The 23,495-nt window shown below is 46.0% G+C and overlaps 1 protein-coding gene and 1 long non-coding RNA gene across 8 annotated transcripts in view; one reads left to right on the forward strand and one right to left on the reverse strand.

The window, feature by feature from the left end:
• The window catches only part of APCDD1 (APC down-regulated 1), a 35,062-nt gene that overhangs the window by 5,299 nt on the left and 6,268 nt on the right, over positions 1-23,495 (forward strand). For both annotated transcript variants that reach the window (XM_007974675.3, XM_007974674.3), the window contains 2 exons: positions 8,557-8,740; positions 11,619-12,150. In XM_007974675.3, coding sequence (XP_007972866.1) covers positions 8,557-8,740; positions 11,619-12,150 — 716 coding nt within the window. The remainder of the gene's footprint in view (positions 1-8,556; positions 8,741-11,618; positions 12,151-23,495) is intronic.
• The window catches only part of LOC103222777 (uncharacterized), a 57,021-nt gene continuing 43,077 nt past the window's right edge, over positions 9,552-23,495 (reverse strand). For 2 of the 6 annotated variants that reach the window (XR_005234847.2, XR_493577.3), the window contains 3 exons: positions 14,991-15,135; positions 14,764-14,913; positions 11,880-13,675 (listed from right to left, as the gene is read on the reverse strand). This is a non-coding gene — a long non-coding RNA (uncharacterized lncRNA). Of the gene's footprint in view, positions 13,676-14,763; positions 14,914-14,990; positions 15,136-23,495 lie in introns of all 6 variants that reach the window. The other 4 variants (XR_012089351.1, XR_012089352.1, XR_005234848.2 and 1 more) reach the window with 4 other exon arrangements.

Below are 23,495 nucleotides of genomic sequence, written 5' to 3' on the forward strand. Positions count from 1 at the left end.
CACACATTTACAGTAATGACTGCCTATTTAATTGGGCAGGCAATTTCATGGCTAAGTAATTACCTGCATTTAATCTAATCAGTCACATTTTATGTGTCACAACAATTCTAACTTGAAAACACTTTTCTCAGTCTGATTATTAAAGTATACAGGGCACATTATATAAAGTACAGAAACTTGCAAAATGAACAAGGAAAGAATCATTTTAAGCTCTCCATCATTGTTGATATTTTGACATTATACTTAGTCTTTTTCAAGTTCAGTTTTTTTCCCTTAAGCCTTAGAGTGCATGTATAGAGATTAACCTGATCAAAGATTAGCTTAGCCCCAAGTGTGCTTGAAAATTATTGTTTCCTTCCCAAATAATTTTACGTTTTATTATGTGTAAAATAGATTGGAACTTTTTATTTCTCAGTCAGTATAGATAGGCAGGTGAAAAACCATGGAATATATTCATCTAGATAATTCAGATTGTTAAAACTTTGTTGAGGCTGGGCGTGGTGACTCACGCCTGTAATCCCAGCACTTTGGGAGGCCAAGGTGGGCAGATCACCTGAGGTCAGGAGTTGGAGACCAGCCTGGCCAACATGGCAAAACCCCATCTCTACTTACAAAAATGCAAAAAAAAATTAGCTGAGTGTGGTGACGCACGCCTGTAATCCCAGCTTCATGGGAGGGTGAGGTAGGAGAATCACTTGAACCCAGGAGGCGGAGGTTGCAGTGAGCCGAGATCGCGCCACTGCACTCCCGCCTGGGCGACAGAGCAAGACTCTGTCTCAAAAAAAAAAAAAACAAGCAAAAAAAACTTTACTGAAAAATCAGGGACTTGGTCATGGAGTATACTGTCCTATTTCACTTTTTCCCGTATATGTCACAATGATTCAAGCCTAAGAGATACCTGAGCACATAGTAGGCACTTAACCATTTGTTGAATGAATGAATGTTGACTTGCAAAAGTCCAGCAGGCACCCCACCCTTTTTCTTCTCTCACTCTCTACAAAGGCTCTGTTTGGTTTCTGCGTACACTGGCATGCTTGCTCAAAGCACCATGGGTTTAGGAATGAGATCTGCTGTGGAGGCCTCTAGCAGAAGTACTGTGTGTGTTCACTTTGGAAACTATGCCAAGGACTGCTTTCTATGTGCATCGTCTGGTAAATTCAGGGGATGTGAACAGTTAAACCCGACACATAGACCTTTTATTTAGGGCATAAACCTCCGTGTAAATGGTCAACCCTGTGCTTCCTTTCATTTAGGTGACTCTATTTTTAAAATGTGATATCTTTGGGAATTTTCACTCTCCGGTAGACTATTGTGATTATGATTGTAGTTACAATCATTGTGCAGTCATTTAGGATTACTATCTTGGGGTAATGTATTCCTTGGGAGTAAATCACTAGTGCACACACGCAGGTGCACACACTTACATACCACCGAGCCCTCCAGAGCTCCAGGATCTCATTTAGTTTTCTGGACATTGTCGTCAATAAAATTATGTCCTAAAGCACACAGGACTTAATTTGTTTCTAACAGATGAACCACTCCTTCCAGAATCTACTTTATTCTCTGACATTCATTTGAAAGAAACTACTCCCTTTGCCATAATAATTTTATCAGGGCCCAGACCATTGACCCCCCAATGTTTGAGACCATTTTATGGTGGAATCATTTGGATAACCTTATTCAGAATTCCTCTGGACTGGGAACAGTCCCTGGAGCGCTTCCGGTTTAGATAGTACCATGGAACTGACTTTATGCATTCTCAATCAAGAGTGCCTCTGTACCTGTATAGTATCTAGCATTTGGTCAAATGAGATGATATACACATAAAGTGAATTGTCAAGTGTAATGCAAACATTCTTCATCATCATCATGATCATTATGTTTAGTTTATAGAGGAAAAAGAAAGGCATATATTAGGTGACTTACCTAAAACCACTTTGAAGACCAAAAACTCACAGCCATTTTCTTAATATTTGTTTGATCCTTTCAGATAACTCTTTTTTGCAGATTCACTCACAACAAAATCTTAGTGAATGGGAACTCCATTCCCTTGTCCCCTTAATTAACATCTAGAATCTTCAACTAATCAAAATGTTAACATTATTTGTGTGTGTACTCTCACATATAGTATATGGTTTATAACTCTTGTTTTATATGTAAAATAAGAGGAAAAAGCTTTTCACGGTCTACACAGAGTTGTTACAGGTTCATTCCTTTCTATCCACAGTCCCACTTTACAGGCACTGTTGTTCCTAATAATGACCTTAAGGCACTTTTAACAACCTGGATCATCAAAGAAAGATAATAAGGTCAAACTGCATTTGACATACAATGGCAGAAGTTTCAACAACCGAATATTGTGATTAACCAACACTTCCAATTACACAAGTAATCCAATTAAGTGGAGGAGCTTAAAAACTTAGCATTATATATAATAAGCACATTTATTATTATAAATAATAGGTGTACTCACACAGGAATGGTTATTATTAGTGTAGTCCTTGAACTTTGCATTGCTAAACACTGGGATGATTGATTTATGCAATTTAAAATGTATTAAAAGAGACTGTATATATTTTACAAAAGTTCCTTTTCAGATGCAGATGTAGTGCTAAATTACTGTAGCTTCCTTCCTTCCTTCCTTTCTCCCTTGCTCCCTTCTTCCTTCCCTCCCTCCCTTCCTACTTCCTTCCTTCCTGTAACCCTCCCTCCTTCCCTCCCTCCCTCCCTCCCTCTCTCCCTTCCTTCCTTCCTTCCTTCCTTCCTTCCTTCCTTCCTTCCTTCCTTCCTTTTTTAATATAACTTTTTGGTAATTCTTCCCCCCACAAGATGCAAAAGATGGCCAATGCCTCTCCAACACTACAAAAAAGATTTAGTGTTGTTTGTTGGGAGCTGTTCCCTTCTTTTATCTTTCTCATTTATCCAGTCAAGAAATCATACAAGACTGAACCATTGCAGTAGCCTCATCACTGATCTTCCTGCTTCCAATCTGTCCCCCATGTCCCTCCAAAAAAATCAGAAAAGCAATTTTTCCAAAATGAAATTCTTACCACACCACGACATTGCAGAAAATCTTGTGGTGGCCCCCCTTCACCTTTCCAGTGAAGTCCCCACTCTGCATAACAGACGTGTGGTGCTTTCAACTGTGGCCCTGCCTCCCTCTGCCCCTTGTCCTAGGTCACCCTGTGTCCCCTTCTCTTAGAGCCTCCTAGGTGAATCTGTCACTCCTGCCCCCCCATGCTTGAATGTGCTCAAGCACACTCCTCCTAGACCACTTCTATTCCATCTTCAAGATAGAGATGCCTCTCCTTGAACCCTCAAGGTAGAATTCAGACCCTTCCCCCTCTGTATAGAGTCCTCTACAACCCTACAGTTTCTTGTCCAACTGAGACTCCCAGGGGAGAAATGTTTGTAGCTGCTATGTCCAGAACAGTGCCTGGCCCTTCAGAGCCTTACTGATTGAATGAATGAATGAATGAATGAATGAATGAATGAATGATTCGCTAGTTCCAGTCCCGAATTTGGAATTGACTTACTTCAGGCGATGCAACAAACACAGGAGCTCCTTAGTTGACCAGAAATCTAAGACGAGTGTCCTTGGAGGGCACACCATGACTGATCCTTGAGAAGGAAGCTTTGGGGTTTACCGGTCTAACTTTTATGCTTGGCCTCTGCTGAAGCTGAAATTGGTGCTTCAAATGACTTTTTAATTCCCAGCCATTTAACAGAAGTAGTACTCACAGGAAAGTCATCCACATTTGCCACATCAGATGAGCCAAGTAAACACTGGAGACCACTTGCAGTGGTGAACTGAAGTCCTAAGAGTCAGTTTCTCCTGCCTTACAGCAACTTCTTTCACTTGACCCCTTTAATTTTGCTCCTTAAGAGTAAAATTAATTTTGTTTCTTAAGAGTAATGAAGATGTTGGGTACTTTGAAGGGAACATTTAAAAATGGAATAAATACCAACCCCATTTTTCCATCTTAGAAATAGAATATTAACCTAGAGTGTGAGCCTGAAATCAGTGTGTCCTTGGGGAGCTGTGCCAGCCTTGGGGTTCTCCATCTGGCCGCTCACATGGGTGCCCGGGCTGCACTGCCAGCCTCGCTGGGTTCCTGAGCTGTGCTCATTGTCATATGTGAGCAATAACGAAATGGATATTGATCTTTAGAAACCCTGGGCTCTTTAATATAATTTTTTTCCTGCTTTCCAATGATTTGCATATTGGAGGTTCTTAGATTTTATTTCTTCCATCACTAGTTAAAAACATAGCTGTAGGCCTCCTTTCCTGTGTGGCTCTGGACTTATGAATGGCCCATGCAAGTGCTACCCACCACTCCCTCTCTCTCCGCCTTTGAACTCCCTAGCTTCCTCCCCAGAACCTCCTTCATCGTTTTGACCATTGTTCTTTGACATCCAGGCCAGTGAGACCTTAAAAGCTTCAAAGTAAAAAACAAAACAAAACAAACAAACAAAAAACACACAAAACATCTTTGTTAGTCTTTATGCTCTGGCTCCTAAAGTCTAGCAAGTCAAGGTGAATAGGTATGTTTTGTTTGTTTATTTTAGAGACAGGGTCTCACTCTGTCACCCAGGCTGGAGTGCAGTGGCACGATCATAGCTCACTGCAGCCTTGAACTCCTGGGCTCATGTGATCCTCCTGCCTCAGCCTCCTGAGTAGCTGGGACTATAAGCATGTGCCACTATGCCTGAGGGTTATTTTCTTGTAGAGATGGGGTCTTGTTATGTTGCCCATGCTGGTCTCAAACTCCTAGCATCAAGCCATCCTCCCACCTCAGCCTCCCAGAGTGTTGGGATTACAGGCATGAGCCACTGTGCCCAGCCTCACTGACAGGTATTTGTTAAACTGAGTGGAACTTATCAGCAACCGCAGAGCTTGGCACTTTGGGCCTCACTCTCTTCTACATTAAGGATCATCATTTAACTCTGCCTGGAGCCCCTGTGTCCTTATACTTCGTCCTCTTCAGAGCTCAGAGTGAGCCTGGCTCCTCCCTGTGACTTTACCCTGATTTTAACTGTTCTGTTAGTTAGAGGGGACTTTTTGAGGATGGTGTAAGATCATTACTTGAAATAATACCAACCAACATGGTGCTAAACTGAAACCAACCTTAAGAAATGGGTGATGTTTTTATCCCTTCGTCACTGACGAGTAGACCGAGGCTTGGAGAGTTAAGTGATTTGTTTAAGGTCACTGTGCTCATATTGGGTTTTATTGACTGCAAGATACCCATCTTTTTCGTAATTTAAGATCTCTGCAGGGGGTGTGCATCTCACGGTCATTGGGGGCCCCAGTTTCCCTTGGCCTCCAGGCAGTAGCCATGAGGGGTGACATTCCCTTTGCCTGTGTGAACCTGAACACAGATGCTCATCCTGTCCCCACATCACCTCTTTTATGTTCATCCTTGGGACTCATCTGAAGATTCATTGCAAATAGGCTGGTTTTGAACATCAAGAGAGTACACATCTGAGTCAGCACGCTTGGTTTTTTTCCTCCCTCACTCATAAGTTATACTCTCAGCACTGAAAAGGAAAATCACGGTGAAAATCAGACAGATCTTGTAATAGAGCAGTGGAGTGTTAATTTGACATTAGTGAAGCAAGTATTTATTGCTGGAAGAATAACTGTAACTCCGTATTTTCTCACACAGCATCAATCAACTACTTGGAAAGGAGAAAGGCCAAAAAAGATGAGGCATTGTTTTTGTTTTGTTGCTGAGATACATGCAGAGCAAACAGATTACCTGTCACACGTGCAGCAGTGCCACCAAATGCAAGAGAAATTGCCAAATGTCTTTGACTAGATACAGAAATGTCAGTGCCATCGGAGGCTGCTGCAAATAATTCATGAGTATCTCAGGACTGTTGTTAAGGCATCATGTCACTGTTTAAATGTGCATGTTTTGTCACTGATAATAAAATAATGATACATCTTAACACTCCTTGATGTCTTGGATCCAATGTGATCCTTCAAGTGGCAGATCTAGTTTCAAACTCAAGCAGCTGAACTCTGGAGATTTTACCCACATCCACTACACTCCTGACTTTTATTATCTTCATGGGAAAACACTTGCAGGGTGTAGAGGTTTACAAATCAAGTTTTAGAACACAGCTTGGTTGATAGTGAGATGATGGCTTCTTTACTGAATGCTTAGTAGCATGTTTAAAGCAGAATCTTCCCCAACTCCCAATACCTTGTAACTTTAACTAAAATCTATTTTAAGTTAGCTGCATCAAAATTGATCATACTGTTGACCCACCAGACAGCAAGTTATACTCGGTTTCATTCCTTGACTGCCTAACAGGGACGCTGAGGAAATGTTGACAGTTATCAAGATAACTACAACCGTTGAGGCTGGTGGAGGTCCAGTGAGCAGTCCCCTCTCCCCTACTCTGGTTCAGAACTAAGAGAGTGTTCAACACGAGGGTGAGGCACATGGGGATTAAAACATGAGCACAGTGATGAATACTCGATCAGAAGACACAGTGTAGATGGGTGCCCGTGACAGGAGTGCTCATAGTTCCCCCCGAATGTTTCAGACTTCCCATCTGGCCCAGTGCCACAGCTGAACAACTAAAGGGGCATGGTCCTCACTCCCTGAGGGAGCTGATCAAAATGCATGTGATTGGTAAATAGGCTGGTTTTGAAAAGAAAAAAATGACTGAGTCAAGCATGCTTGCTTCCACTTCCATAACTCATGTGCCTTCACCAGGGGAGGGCAGAATGAGGGACAGGGAGGGAATGCCCAATGGAGACGCCTTCCCTCAATGGAACTCGAGGCCTCAGGAAGGGAAGCCCTGGCTTAATAACCATGACCATGAATAATAATAACACTGGGCAGAGTTCTCATGTTTAGAGTTTGCCCCATTCTAGCTCAGGCCAGAATTAAGGGACTTGGCTAAACAGGGCTGAGTGAGGTTGCCTTAAATTTGAACATGGCACTGTCCTCTTGTGTCTAGAATCTCTTTTCACAATTTTCATTTAGTTTAGTAATACCCTTATTTGTCTCACTGACATCCATTGCATGTAAAATCTGTAAGAACAATCAGAAGCTGTCTTTCCATCTCAAAGCCAGAATTCTACTTAGAGGGAAAATCTGGGAGTTCAGATACAGAAACTTCTGTCTTCTCAACACCAAGACTTTCCATCAAAAACTAGTTCAGTCTTTTGAATGTTTTGTCCACATGATGGTAAATATCTGAATATTTAACAGATATCTGAAGTTATCATCCTGCAGGTCTCAGTTTATCCAGGTAGATTTTCATCATGCTGCTGTAAGTCACTATATTCTGAATCTAACTTCTCATTTTCAAATCATCTCTCAGAAACCATGCCTTCTCTATGAAGCTATTTATGTGTTGATTAAAACATATAATTACTTCCTCACCAGTAGCATTCTAACAGGTACGTTTTATTTGTTTTTTATATTTTTAAAAAGTTTGTACCGTTGTCTGACTAGTGTCTTTTCTGCTAACACAGGGCTAAATACGTAGTAGGTCCACCATAAATGCCTGTTGATTTGTTAATCACTTTGGGAGTAAATATCAGAGGAGACCGTGGCTTTCAGATAATAACTCCATTAGTTTAGTTTTAATTGCTTCATTCTGAACATTAGGCTGGTGGTAGTTTTGCTTGGGAAGATTGTGGCCAACCTGCACGACTCGTTCTGAAGATAAGCTTACTGCTAGTATTTCTTTACCCCTGGGAAATAAACATATGTAATATTGCCATTATTCTTAATTTAAAGCCCTATATTGTATGTTTAGCTTGTTTCTGGCCTTTTGAGGGTGAGGGGCTGGACTTGGAAGATAATTGGGGGGAAATGTCACACCATGTCCCTATTGTAGGAGGGTGCAAGGCTCACACCCCCACTGAGCAGCCGTGTAGGGGGCATCCACTTGAAGACAGAGAACCAGAAGACGCAAGGCTTGGTGTAAGCAGATGGAGTCAAGCCAGCAAGCAGATCCCAGCTGGGAATCTTCCTAGTCCCCTGGGCCTTCTCCTTCCATCACTGCCCAGGCTGCAGTTTCACTGAGGCTGGTCTCCTTGCTGTTTCCTTTCCTCACCGAAATCTGCCATTGTGTAAATTCACTGTTATTGATGACACCTCTTTCACCTCTCCCCACCTCCACCACTTTGGTGACTCCAGAACATGTTCATTTCTCTCTCCTACAGTGCCGGTCACATTCCCTTGGCCACCCTGCACAAACCCTTCTTAGATGCACAACCTTCACTGTTGCTTCATAGATGCGTGGATTTGATCTCTGGCTTTGCCAGGAACTAGCTAAGTGACCTCAAGCAAGTTATGTTGGTGATCTCCAAGGACCTCAGTTTTCTCACCAGGGAATTGATCTACAATGACACTTGCCACTTTGGAGTGTGCATCCTATACGAGAGCGTGCACTGTGATGACACTTTGTAGAATAAACAATCATTTCCCACCTTCAGCCACTGACTGCTGCAGAGGCGGTTGTTTGGTCCGATTCATGTCTGCTGCTACTTCTTCTTTTGGCTAACTTTCCACCTTTATTTTTCAGGGCTGGGAGAGGGTTCTGCCCTCCTTCATCCAGACAGCAGGTCCCATCCTAGGTCCTTAGAGAAGAGCGCCTGGAGGGCTTTCAAGGAGTCACAGTGCCATCACATGCTCAAACATCTCCACAATGGCGCAAGGATCACTGTGCAGATGCCACCTACAATCGAGGGCCACTGGGTCTCCACAGGGTAAGAGGACAGGTGGGGTCTGGGAGAGGCCAGAGAGCACACCACTATGGAAGACCCTTCTTACGGGTTCTCAGACGCATAGAGACTTTATCCCTTACAATGATTTAGGTGTTGTCTAAGTTCTAATGAAGAACCAAACTACTCTTTGAAATTATGGTTGGTTAAGAAAAACAGCTAAGTACTGTAGAAATCTTACGCTAAAGCACAGATTATATTGTACTCCTGTTAACCCCACAGTGTGAGTGAATAGATCCTTGTTTACTGAACTCTGTGGGACTACTTGTGTATAAAAAGAAACCATTAGCAAGTGAAATTAAGAGTCTGTGTTTCACCAACCCTGAAACATGACTTGCAAGCTCCGGATGGTGTACATATTCTAGCCATATTCTGGTAATTTAATATATGGCTTCGGGGTTCTAAGAGTAAGTTAAAAGCTACCTCTGCTAGCCAGGGTGCAGTTCTTGGATTCTTTTCCATGCTATGAAGCTGAGATTTATCCCAGTTTCAGCTCTGGCTTATCTTCCATTAGAGCTTTTAAAAATAGCCTAGAGGCAGATCTGCGATTTTTTTTTTCTACCCATTAAATTGCTGAGAATTAACAAGACTAACGCTGGGATCTGATCACTTCTCCCTATGCGCTGTTCCTGGGATATGGATAGCAGCCTCCAAGTTCCTTGGGGAGGGATCAGATGAATACAGAGAAGAGAAAAAAAGAAATTGTATAAGATGATGAAGACGCAGAATTTTATTTCATAAAAATGAGGTCTCTCAAAATAACCACAATAAACAATTTGCATAAACAACCTTCATGTTACATACTTTTAAAATATTTATCATTTTATTCAACAAATATTTATTGAGTGCCTACCATATGCCAAACACTATTTTAAGTTTTGTTTATATAGCAGTGAACAAAACAGACCTGGTCCCTATCATCAGGGGTTTTATAAGTAAATACACAAGAAGTACTATGAAAGTGGAGGGGTGGGGAAGGCAACAGGTGCTAAAAGAGAATACCAGGCGGACTCATTTTAAAATCGGGGTGGAGTTCAGAAAGCCTACCAAGGAAGGGGACCCTTGAACTGAGGCATTGTTGGCTGTGCAAAGACTGTGGGAAGAGCTTTGTATTTGAAGAACCAGAGGCCAGGCTACATGCAGAGTGAGCGAGAGGCTGGCTAGACTGAAGGAGCGGCCGGCTGAGAGCCCTGTGGCTGGGATGCAGTAAACCAGGGCAGATAGCCTCAGAAGAGGCTGTTGGGGAGGGTAGGCCAGCTCTAAGGCATCCTGCAGACCAGCTTTTCTAACCTAAGAGAACTGAAAAGTCATTGACGAGCTTACAGCAGAGGCCATGCTTAAAACACGATTCAACTTTTTGAAAGGGCATTCTGGCTGCTGTTTGGCAAATGGATGGGAGAAAAAGTGATGTGGGGGTGACCAGTGAAAAGACCTTTGCAACCGTTCTGGTTAGAGAGGACGGAGGCTTAGGGAAGAGGAGCTGCAGGGGCAATTGAGAAGTGAGTGGGCCTGAGATCCACTGTACATGGCAGGCAGAATCAACAGACTGTTGATGCTTAGATTAAAAAATTAAACATAAGGGATCTTCTTTTCTAAACCTCATCTAACATGAATCACTGCTTACACTAAACTTTTCTTTCCTTGTGGGAGAAATCTGGGGTGTTTTCTGTCTCCTTTTTCTAAGATTACAGATACCCCAGGTACCGTTGAGCGCTTTATGTCCATAGGATGCTACTCGACAGCAGGTGTCAAACTTTGCGTAGCAATGGTACCCCCTTCTAAATAATGCTTATCTTTCACCAGTCCATCAACGAACAAATTAAAGTGTTAGCAATTTTGAAAACCACTTGCGTTTGGCATTTTAGCCTGACTGCTTGATTTAGCAACGCTTCATCAGTTCAAACCAGAACCTGTGTTAGCATCACAGATGAGAGCAGACTGTGAAGGCCAAAACTGATGAGCTGAAAGTCATGGCGTAACTGAGACTAGGAGCTAACAAAAGGCTAAGGCCAGGTTATTTGGCCAGGGCTTTAAGTACCTCCCCGTGCCCCCCGTTGCAGCCTCAGCTAGTATATATGAACGGCTGACAGAGCCGTGTGTGAAATCCCTCAATTCCATCCCACTGCTGTTATGCTCTGTAGATTCTGCCTTAGTGTTTCTGGCTCAGGAACCTAGCATTCATCTAATGCCACACTGGCAACCATCACAAACAAAAGGAACCCTTATTTCTGTTGTGCCAGCTTTGCTTTTAGTTAATTGCCCCTTTACTTTTCTACTAGAGAGAAAATTAATTTTGAATGGACAAGAAGCCGCCAGGTGACTAGTTTCTGTCTCGGGATGACAGACATTTCGCACCTGCCTACTGTAGACAAAGTCCATAAAAGAAAAGTGCTCAGGAAGTCGACCGTTTTTGAACTAGCATAAGGAAACTTCTTTTATAGGCCAGCACAGCACTCGTCCTCCTTATCCAGAAGGAAATGCCCGCATAGGGCAGCAGGGATTTGCCCTCCTGGCCTGCTCGTGAAGCTGGTGGAAGGCTGGCTGAGGCAGTGATTAGGAAGGAGCACAGCGTCAGAGCCGGGCTGCCTGGATTCATGGACTGGTTCTGACACTTGCTGGTCACGTGCTCTTGGGCATGTTCCCTAACCTCAGTTTCCCCACCTGTAAAATGTGGGTGATGATAATACTAGCTCCTAGGTTGTTGTGAGGAGTCCATGAGTTGGTATCTGTAAAGGGCTGACAACAGTGTCTGGCCCACCATCAGCAGCTTATTATTATTTCTGTAATTTCTTCATACCATAACGAATCTCTTTCCCATACCTTTGGGCTTACAAAGGTCTCTTCTTCCCCTTTCCTTTCCCAGCTGTGAAGTAAGGTCAGGCCCAGAGTTCATCACAAGGTCCTACAGATTCTACCACAATAACACCTTCAAGGCCTACCAGTTTTATTATGGCAGCAACCGGTGCACAAATCCCACTTACACTCTCATTATCCGGGGCAAGATCCGCCTCCGCCAGGCCTCCTGGATCATCCGAGGGGGCACGGAAGCCGACTACCAGCTGCACAGCGTCCAAGTGATCTGCCACACAGAGGCGGCGGCCGAGAAGCTCGGCCAGCAGGTGAACCGCACGTGCCCGGGGTTCCTCGCAGACGGGGGTCCCTGGGTGCAGGACGTGGCCTATGACCTCTGGCGAGAGGAGAATGGCTGTGAGTGCACCAAGGCCGTGAACTTTGCCATGCATGAGCTTCAGCTCATCCGGGTGGAGAAGCAGTACCTTCACCACAACCTCGACCACCTGGTCGAGGAGCTCTTCCTTGGTGACATTCACACCGATGCCACCCAGAGGATGTTCTACCGGCCGTCCAGTTACCAGCCCCCTCTGCAGAATGCCAAGGTACCTCAGAGCTCTGTGTTCTCCTCTTTATTGAATAAAGTGGGTAATCCTTCTTAAAGGCTTGCCATGGGGGCTTCAGGGCACCCTTGAAAGGGGGAATTCTGCTTCCTGGCAGGGCAGGCCAAGGTGGGGCTACGGCGAGGTGGGAGGAGACGGGGAAGGCTGGGGCTGGAGGGCGCTGTAGCCAGTCAGGAGACCTGGGTCTGCCACCAACTTATCCTGTGACTTGGAACCTCGGTTCTCTTCTGAAGTGGGTGGTGGTGTGGGATGATGGTTCTAGAAAATTCCTAAGGCTCCTTTCAGCTCTCCCATCCCAGGAACCTCTTCAGTGATTCCAAGAGGACAGTGCGAAGGTGATGTCATAACCACACCTGGAAAAGATACTAAACAATAGCAGCCACCCGGGCCCTGGAGGAGGTGGGGAGGGAGAGAAAAGGAGGTGACAGTGGGATTTGTGTGGGGTGTTAGACTCCACGGAGACCATCCACCAGAGTCACTGCTTCCAGTCCTCAGGACACCCTGGTGAGTCCCGACACTCTTAGGCGGCACAGCCTGCTGAGGTCCCAGGGGTTACGGCTCCTGCACAGGCCACATGGCTACTGAGTTTTCCTGCTGGACCATGAGCCCAAAGGTCCTTCCTCCATACCCCACGTTCCTTTCATTTCACTAAGGAAAATGTAAAGTCACCATAATCAGAAGAGGGGACTAAGGAGGGCAGGAAACAATTAAACCTTATAATGTCTTTTCCTTAAATGATATTCTACTAATTATATTTGGAATTCCCAAGGCGTTTCCTTCCCACAAGCTCAGAGTACATGTCCGTGTGTAACTCAATCGCCTCCACCATCTCCCCGCAGAGCCTGTGGAGTCCCAGGCAGGAGGGGAGTGGGCTCCTGCCCAGGGCGCAGTGTGAACATGCAGACCCGGGCCTGCTAGGGCTGGGCGGTGGGCAGGTCTCTGGAGTATCTCCCCGGCCATCCCCATTGGCTTCGTGGAACACTCTAGCACAGTGGCTCCGTAACTGTGGAACCCTGCTTAACTTTTGTTTGGTGGTTTCTTCATTTTTTTAAAATCTTTTTTCTTATTAGTCCTCCAAGACTACTCTTAACCAATAGAGGTATCAGAGGGCACTTCCTCTGCCAAAGACTACTGCTCTGTGTTACCTTTTTTTATCTATGTTATTGTGAGTTGTGCAATGCAAGTGGCTTTTATTATAATTATGAAATAGCTGCTGAGAAAGCCTGCTTGGTGGAGGCTGTTTCCTCAGGATGAATCTTTTCATGGCTGTGTCCCCGCGTGTGAGATGAAGCCCTGTGCTCAGCCCGTGTGCCCAGGCCCAGACTCCCGCCGGCTCAGGATGCCCTTGGGGGTTTGTTCCAACACAGATCAGGAGCCAGGCTCATTTCATTCTGCCTTGTAAGTTTCAAGTGCACTGAAGAGGCCAACATGAATTAGGGCAGAGAGGCAGGGCAGCCTCTGATGCGGGCTCCATTGCTGCCGCTGTCGGGGGATCCCAGAGGTTTTCCTAGAATGGGACACAGAGACCAAAGTTCTGCCCCTTCAACATGTGGATTCCCTAGGACAGGTATCAGGAGGAGAATCGGCTCATAGAGGGTGATACCTGGACTGGGGTGTGCTTTCTGGGTCAGGCTTGAGTGGGTGTCTTGGGAAAATGGGTAGGAATAATGGGCTTCGAATTACATTTTGGGACCTTTCTGGTTGGCAGCACTACCCAAAGGCAGCACTGGACACCGTAGCTGCATAGCATTTTTTCCTGTTTTATACTGGCCAGGTCCACTTGGTTTGAGATAGTAGCAGGAGAAGGGGCTTCATACCTACCTTTGGCTCACTCTGAGTATAGTCTAGCCATCTTTCTGGGAATTTTTTTTTTTTGAAACCAAGTTTTGCTCTTGTCGCCCAGGCTTGAGTGCAGTGGCGCCATCTCGGCTCACTGCAAGCTCCGCCTCCCAGGTTCAAGCAATTCTCCTGCCTCAGCCTCGCAAGTAGCTGGAACTACAGGTGCCCGCCACCACGCCCAGCTAGTTTGTGTATTTTTAGTAGAGACGGGGTTTCACCATGTTGGCCGGGCTGGTCTCCAACTCCCGACCTCAGGTGATCGGCTCGCCTCGGCCTCCCAAAGTACTGGGATTACAGGCAGGAGCCACCGGCCGCCGTCTTTCAAATGATCTCAGGTAACGGGAGGAAGGTGTGAATGTCAGGAATAAAAATGGCCCAGATAATCCGGAAACCTGGGGTTAGCCAGGAGCATCCCTGCAACCCGCCGTTCCCTCGGGGCCTTTGTGAATGTCTGCTGAATAGGAAGAGCCTGGCCACCCTCTAGCAGAGACACCAAGGAGCCGCAAAACACCAAAAAGCACAGGGAGTGCAAGGTCTGAGTGCGAGGTCTGAGTGAGGAGGCAGGTGCGGCCAGGGAACTTGCTGTGCCGGCATCGGCTGGGCTGGAGGCTCCAAACTTGACCTTGGGTTAGTCTTTTGCACCCACTCGGGTTCTAGTTTCTTTTCCTCACCTTCATGCACCTGCGTGGCCTCTGATCTCTTTTGCTTTTTTAGCACTTGGGGAAACATCAACCATAATCATGTTTATTTTCTTACCTGCCTCTCTACTCCGTTGCCCTCCGGGGTGTGGCTCCGCAGATGGAGTCTGAAAGCCCAGCCAGCATTGCTAAGGCTGGCGCCCGGGGGTACTCCAGGAGGGGACACTTCAGTCCCGTCCGTGCCCCTCAGCAGACCTGTCTGTGGCTCCTGGAGGGAAAACACCCCGCAAGTGAAAATGATTAACTATTGGCCTGGGAATTAAAGACAGCAATTGTAAAGCTGACCTTTTTAGAATTCAACACCTTCTGGACAAATTGGCAGGTTATGTGGACTTCAGAAGCAGCAGCCAATCCTGGAAGCCAGTTCTGCTGTCATCAGCCGCGTGGCACTGGTAGTTACCTGACCTACTGGAGACTTCGTTTTCCTTTTCTGTAAAATGGCAAAAATATAAGAATCAATAGGGTTATCCTGTGGGCATCAGGATAGGGCCCCAACGCAAAGCTCCATCTCTCTTAACCTAGAGTAAGTCGCCCTTCTAGGCCAATGGCTTAGAGAGGAATGAGAATGACAATGACAACTGACCAGGGAACATCAAAGTGTTTCACGATGCCTAGCCATAAAACACTTCCTCCCATTTTCTCCTCCCTGCTCTGTTAAGGCAGTTGTGGGAACATTTACCCAGATTCTTAAGAAGTAGACTCTTTAAACGCTAGGCCTGATTCCTTGATGACAGAAAGTTAAGGTGGAAAGAGCTTTAGGACCTTAGATACTACACGAGACATATTGTTAAGTGGGAAAAAAGGAAGTTACAAAATAGCATGAATAATATGATACCATGTGCATACAACTAATAATGAAAGGAGAAGAAGAGGGACTCTCTGCAAAGGAATCAGATATTTCTGGAGGAAATTGATGACTGCCTCAGAGGAAGAGACAGAGCTGTCTATCTGGGATGGTCGGACAGAGACTTCACTTTCGGTTCCTCTTGCATTTTGTGCTGTGATCTTCTATTACCTAAGCACAGTCATCATGGAAAATTTAGATTAAAAAAAAAAAAAAAAGCCAGCGACCACTCCCAGACCCAGAGGAATGCTGTGGCCACAGATGCAGGTGGCAGCCCAGCTGGGAGGCGGACCCAGGCTTCCTGAGCCAGCCCGGCTGCCTCGCGAGATGGCTGGGGGGTCAGTGGAAGGCCGAGTGGCTCCGGGAGCTGAAAGGGTCCATTCTTCTCTTGTCTCTCGCCTTGTACCTCTTGGCCTGCAGTGTGCAGCGGAGTCTTCAGGAAGTTTTCAGATCCTTCCCCAGGACAGCTGTGAGAAGGAACAAAATGGACTCAGCCATTGGTGTCTTTCCAGACCCGGGCACCAGAAAGACTGGGCACTGTGTGCCCACACGGGCCCAGCCACAGCAGGTCGTCGCCCGGCGGAGACAGGAAGAAAGGCTGGGAGAGCGTCTTCAAAGACCGCACACGCCTGCCCAGGAGAGGCTGAAACCTTCTTCTTTGAACTCTTCTCCTTCCCTAATTGCTGGTCCATAGAGACCGAGCTGAAAATTAGTTTAAATGCTAAATTGAGTTTCAAACCACGAGTCTCAGCCCCTCTAGAAACAGGACACCGTGTAAAAATAGAAACTTTAAGTCAACTTGTTTTTCTAAGCTTTATACAGCTTTGCTGTGAGGTCCAGAGTCCTTTGGCAAATAAGTGATGTTTGAAGAGATTCAGGTGTGCTGGGAGGGTTCGTTCAGGATGGAATTGGCTACTCTTCATTATAAAAAAGTCAAGACAGCCTAAAGTAATCCTGAAAGAAGATGCTTTGCCTGAATCAAGTTTAGCATCAGAGCAGCCATAACCCTCTGCCGAGATTCTTCAGAACCATGCAGTTGGAGGGGTAGAAGCCAGGCTCATTCTTTCAGGGATGGAATCAAATGGTAATTAAAAGCAAATGATTGCCAGGGTCGTTAGAGATGCCAGAGCCTCAGGATCAGACTCGTAAGCAAATGGAATTGGTCTTTCTCCAAAATCCTGCACTGATTTAACCACAGGATCGTAAATCAAAGGGGCTGTCTGAAAACGAGACAGCCTTCCCCAGGCCGTGCATCTGAAATACTCAATCCCAGCACATGTACAGCAGGGGAGCCACACACGGGAGGAAGAAAAGCACCGGACTTTGGGAGTACCTGAGCACTGCAGGACAACAGCATGCTGCGCTCTCTCTCTCAAATTCTTTAGGAGCCGCTAGGCTGTGAGCCAGCTTATGTTTTTGAGGTAGCTTGCCTCTCAGAGGCTTTTTAGAGGATGTGTGACCTGTGCGGCTTCCTGATATCAGTGACACCATGGGGATGTTGAGTCAGGTGGTCTTGGGGCCTGGACTTTTCAGCCCAGCTGCAGGAGCCGGCATGGAGGGACGTCTCCCTGAGCATGTGCTTGGTGTGGCTCCTGGGTGGGTGGGCGACCGCGTCTCTGGTGTGTAGAAGGAGCCAAGTGCTTGTGGAAGAATTCCATGCCACTTCTCTTTCTGCTGGTGTGGATTTGCAGAGGTGATGGGAGATGAAGGAGGTGGTGGACGACCAGAAGTTCAAGAAGTCGTGACCTAAGACAGTTTCAAGAACTAGTCTTACAGGAAGGAGGACCCTAGACGAAAACTGACTGCTCCCTGGAGCCACGCGTTTCCTATAAGGCAGCAAATGTTGCACAATTCTATTAAAAAAAACGGAGCTGGCAACTGGGATCCGTTGAGGGGGTCTTGACCCTGAAGGGGTTGCTTTTGTGGACATTTCATCTGGGCCGAGGTATGCAGTGTCACAATTGCTGGGCTACAAGGCTGCTGATATACACTTTTATTGCAGAAACAGCTCATTATATTTCTTGACTCGAGTATTTCAGCAGATAAACAGGCATGCAAGGTTGCTTTATTTAAGGAGTTAGAGGACCAGGAAATATTTGTTGTCAGGGACAATGCAAGTGGTAAACATTTTATCCCTTAAAAGGCAAGAAAGCTCAGAGGACATGAGGAAAGCCTGCAAAAGCAGGAAATTGGCCATTTAAAAACTACGCATGAGGTCCCTACTCCAGGGAGAGTTTGCTGAGCCCCAAGGGGAGAAAGGAAGAGGATGGACCAGCCAGGAGTGCCCAGTGGATTTACAGCAGATTTAATAAGTCTACTTTAATTATTTAAATGAATCAAAATGCATAGGAGTGGAAGAAAGAAACAAGTAAAAATAAATGAAAATTCTTTTTGGAAACCACTCTTGAAGTCTTTTCTCTTAAAGAACCATCTTCTTAGGGTCCTTTTTCCCCAGCTGCTGGGTCAGCGGTCATGTGTATGTATAAGAAGGTGGAGGCAAAATCGTCTTTTTCGTGATTCTAATGTTAACTAAAACAGAAAAGGACTTTGTGAGCTCACGTCTCAGATTCTAAGCTGCCTTGGAAGCCCATTTCCAGAAGGTTAATGTTGCTCCTGAGGACTTATCAGCTGCCCCTGCTGAACTCCAGGACGCAGAAGTGTTCAGTTGAGTTTTGCTCCCCTCTGCTTCGTAGCCAACTACAGGCCCAGGAATTGGCAGCCTGATTTCTCCTTTTCTCCCTCATCCTCCTGGCCCAGGCCCATCCCTGGATGGTGGTAACAGGCCCCAGGTGGCTGTGCAGCCTCCCTGAGGCTCTCTGAGTTCCCCTGGCCCCACAGAGGTGCCTGCATCCTGGCAGGGATGGCAGGATCCTGGCAGCTGCACGGGGTCTGTACACTGAGGGAGCTGCCCTCACCTGCGGGGATCAGGTGCTGGGCGGCAGGTGCTTCAGTCCATCCGGGCTGCCATAGTGAAGCAGCATGGACTGGGGACAGCCACTCACTTCTCACAGTTCTGGATGTTGGAGGGTCAAGATCAAGGCACCAGCAGAGTGGGAGAATGGAATCCCGGTCAGGGCTCTCCCAGGTTGCAGACTGCTGTATCCTCCCCCTGTATCCTCATGTGGCAGCAAGACAACTGGATAACTCTCAGCCTCTTTTACAAGGGCACTAATCCCCTTCTTAAGGGCTGCATCCTCGTGACCTAGTCACCCCCCACAGACCCCACCTCCTAATTTCCTCACATTGGTGGTAAGGATTTTAACATGGATTTTGAGGGGACACAAACATTCAGTGTATTGCAGTGGGATAGACAGCAAGCCTGCCTGGGCAGTCTGTACCGAAAGCCACAGCTCTTCACCCACTTCCTTCTGAAAGTGGCATCATCATGCTATCTTTAGTTGATCAAAATGAGCCCGAGTTCACAAACTCCTAGAATCCCAGATCTGAAAAGCACCCTGAGTTCCCTCCCACAAGGGAGGTGGGGGCCCATCATTTGTGATGAATGCTAGCTACTCCATTTAACTCTTTACATATCCAATGCCAGCTTTCTCTCCATTTGCCTGTTAGCCGAAAGCCCTGTGCAGTTCTCTCCTGGATGGTCGTGGGAAATACGACAAAGACAGAACACTTGGTCTTGGCCTCAAAGAACTCATAATAGAGAAGACCCGAGAAGGATGTACCTGCAGGGTTATCTACAGCAGAAATTTAATCAAATACTCGGCACATCACAGTTACAAAGAAAGCTTTCAATGTGGGCCATTGGCCGCTGCAGGTTTCTTTGTGAGAAACATTCGTGTGCTTTTTATCCCAGGGAACAAAACCCTAGGAAAGGAAGTTTCCATCATCTACTCCCATTTTTCCTCCTTCTTGAACAAAACTTTTAGCTCAAGGAACAGTGCTTTTGAAGACTTGTGTTTCATGCAGCCTGCTTCCGTAGTTGATCTGTTCACAACAAGATCACATCAAGTAAATTCTTCCATTCTGGGAAGATGGCGAAAACAAGCGGATACTGTCAGCAAATGTTGACGAACCACCTCTCCAGAAATAAATATTGGCAGGGAACAGAGAAAGCCTGGAGTATCCCCATCAGTCATTGGCCGGAGAAGACCTTTTCCTGGGCTGGAGTCCTTGCTGGGGAAATGTCTGTTCTTTGCAGCCTGTGAGGCAACTCTGGCCAGGAGGCAGCACTCAGCAACTCCTAAGACCAAATTACTATCCTGGCTCCGCTTTGGGTTTGTAAAGTCATCTGACTGTTTCTCTCCAGGTGCCTTGGTTGCCTCGTCTGCCGTGGTCTCCTGGGAGGTTGTAAAGTCTAAGGAGATGCTGTACTTTAGCCGACGAGACTCGAATACCCTGTGAACGCTCGCTGTAGTTATTTAACTTGTTACCTGCAGCTAAGCAGGAATCAGAGAGCAGAGTGGGCAGAACCCCACTCTTTGCCTAGAACATGGCTCATTTACAAAGTATAAGCTTCTTTCGCATTTTTATAGAATAAGCTTAATTTTTTTTCCAGAGATTATTTGCATAGGATCTTTTTTCTCCCTTCCCTTTTCTGATGGACGCTTTTTATAGTGTGTATAAAGAATAGCAACAAGGAAACACTTTCTGGTTCCTCTGCTTTAACCTTCAAATCTTCTGTGTACAGAAGCTCTGGCTTTAAACAGCCCTTTCTAAGGTTCAGGGAAAGGGGGTGCCGTGGAAGCCAAGTTGGTGAGCCTGGGAGAGGACACTTCTCAAATGAGAGTCATGTCTTGGAACATGGATCCCCAAGAAAGAGGGAATAATTTTACAGAGCAAATGATATTCCACAGTACCAATCACTCATCATGTTTAAAAACTGCATATGTAATTCTCTTTCCACGTATCCATCTTGGAAGAATACTGTTTCCGAAAAACATCTCAGAAAAGAGAAACTTTAGAACCAATACAATATACAGGCTTTAATTTCTGCTTCTCTGTAGTTGTGCCTGTAGGTCTCTATTTTTTATTCAGGCCAAAGATTATGAGAATTAGGAGCATAAATTATATTTTTAAAGTTTGTTACAGTACAGAGGGATCTCCTTATTCAACAGTGGCTAAAACTGCCCCCTTGTTGACAGTGTCCACAAAGGCCAGAAACAACTCCACTTGTTATGATAACTTTGGTTTCTTCATGGCACCTAAAGAGTTGTCCCAGCACTTGGGGACGCTGAGGCAGACAGATTACCCTGAGCTCAGGAGTTTGAGACCAGCCTGGGCAACATTGGTGGAACCGCGTCTCTACAAAAAGTACAAAAAAACAAAAATTATCCAGTCATGGTGGTGCACACCTGTAGACCCAGCTACTCAGGAGCCTGAGGTGGGAGGATTGCTTGAGCCTGGGAGGTGAAGGTTGCAGTGATCCGAGATCACATCACTGCACTCCAGCTTGGGCAATCCCCAGGCTTTCTCTCTCCCACCTCCAACAGAGTGAGACCGTGTCTCAAAAAAAGAAAAAAAAAAAAAGGGTAACTAGACAACAACCAAAAAATAAAAAAAAAATTTTAAATTGGCAACGGAAAATATAAATTAAAACCACAATGAGATATCAACTTACCCATTGGGATGGCTATTACAAAATACAAAACAATCAAAACCAGAAAATATTCAGCATTGGGAAGGATGTGGAGAAAATGGAACTTTATACATTACTGATGGAGATGTAAAATGATTCATCCACTCCAGAAAATGGTACGGTGGTTCCCCCCAAAAATTAAACATAGAATTACCAAATTGATCCAGCTGTTCTCCTTCTGGGTACATACCCAAAAGAATTAAAAGCAAGGACTTGAACAAACATAAAGACACCTTTGGTCCTGGCAGCATCAATCACAGTAGCCGAGAGATGGAAGCAACCTAAATGTCCATCGACATGAATAAATCAACAAAATGTGGAATATTCATACAAGGAATATCAGCCTCAAAAGGATGGAAATTCTGACACATTTTACATTGATAAAACTTGAGGAGCTTATACTAAGTGAAATAGGCCAGATACAAAAAGACAAATAGTGATAGTTCCCCTCAGATGAGGCCTCTCTAAGAGTCAAATCCATAGACAGAAAGGAGAATGGGGGTTTCCAGGGCCAGGAGGGAGAATGGGGCGTTAGTGTTTACTGGGTGCAGATTTTCGGCTGGGAAAGATGAAAAGGTTCCAGGGGTAGCCGCACAACAGTGTGAATATAATTTAAAATGGCTAAGATGGCAAATTCTATGTTAGGTATTTTACACACACACACACACACACACACACACACACACACAAGCATCTAGTTTAGGGATTTGGCAACACCATACCCAAGAACCAGGTTTCTCCCACTCCCTGCACCCTCCCTAAATTCTCAGGCCCACCTGTGGAAAACAAGCCTCCCTGAGCCTGTGCCCCCCACAAAACAAACAAACAAAACCCTGCCTGGCCTGCTTTTCTCTGCTGTGGAACAGCAACACTTCAGCCCAGGACCGTCATTTTCCTGGTGACCAAGTCCCACGGGGCCCTCGTCTTGGAGCTCAGGACCCCGGCCTCATTATTCCTAAAGGAAAGCAGCCCTGAAAACACCCATTCTCGAACAGCCGGGGCAACAGCAGGGCCCCCTCCCGTCCCCCGAGCCTTTTCCTTGTCTGAGCCAAAGGGCCGTTGCTCCTCGACATCGTCCCAGAAGCATCTCTTGCAAGAACTAACATCCCTTATTTCCTTTCTCTCTCCCACCCCCAACTTAGACGCTCTCTGAGCTCCTCCTGAACTAATCCTGGTATTTGAGGAATTAAATCTTTTCAGGAATTGAGACTCACCTCCTTAGAGTGACCAGAAATGAAGGAGTCGACAACTGATGTTTTTAAATTCCCAAATTACAGATGGCAAACCAAGTTGTGGGAATGGCACAGAGGGGAGGTGGAGGTTGGGGGTGGTGTAGGGAAGCGGGGCTGCCAGCTAGGCTTTGGGGACCTGCCCAGGCGGAGGGGATAGCCGCTACCAGCGATGAGCTGCAAATGGTAGGAGTGCACAGCTTCTCCCGGCTGATTGGGGAAGATCTGACCCCATGCTTCTTACCCTGATGGAACGAGTGCTCCAAGTGGCCTCTCTTATTTCAGCATGTGCTGGGCTCAGCTGTAGGTGGTGCTGGGCCAGGGTCCGGCTTCCGCACAGCCTGTGTCTCTGACAACAGGCATCACAGGAAAACACGACCTTCCTGTCTGTGAAGCTTTCGTGATTTGAATCCAAGCTCCGAGCCAATGTCAGAGGGCGTGTCACTGGTCCCCACACCAGGACCGCAGGCCTGATTTCAATGGTGACAGTTCCAGCACTTATGCAGGAGCCCTGGGCTGGGCACACTGTGTCATATTAACTTTCCATCCTGGGTTTTGAATATCAGAACCCTTGTTTAGGTGACAAATCTAGAACCTTTACCCCATAGTAGTTGACTAAGGAAACATAAAGCCTAACCTACCGTACTCAGTGATGCTTTCTTTTAACTCAGTTTGTATTTTCTTCACCTTCAGGTGCATTTGAAAGACAGTGGCACGTAGGGTGGCAGATAGGCCTTTATGTAATGTTCACACCAAGTGGGTACGCTGAGTGGGAACCACCTTAATCTGCTGTTCATTTCTTGCAGCAGTTATGCAAGTAAGTGTCATGATCACCATTGTATAAATGAGGAAGTTGAAATGGAGAGAAATAAATAACTTGCCCAAAATCACCAACTGTGAAGCGGCCGGGGCTGGCCTCGGCCCCTAGGAACTGGGCGGAGCCATCTTTCCGGCCTCGGCCCCTAGGAACTGGGCGGAGCCATCTTTCTGTCACGTAATTAACCACTGGGCTAACGGGCCTCATGCAGGAATTCTTTCTATTTCTCCTGTAGCTTGCAGAGGGCAGCTCGCTGCTGAGCACAGGTTGCAGGCAGTTTCTCCGTGTGCCCCAAAGCCCTCTGTAG

This window comes from Chlorocebus sabaeus, chromosome 18 (assembly GCF_047675955.1).
Source record: "Chlorocebus sabaeus isolate Y175 chromosome 18, mChlSab1.0.hap1, whole genome shotgun sequence".
Lineage (NCBI taxonomy): Eukaryota > Metazoa > Chordata > Mammalia > Primates > Cercopithecidae > Chlorocebus > Chlorocebus sabaeus.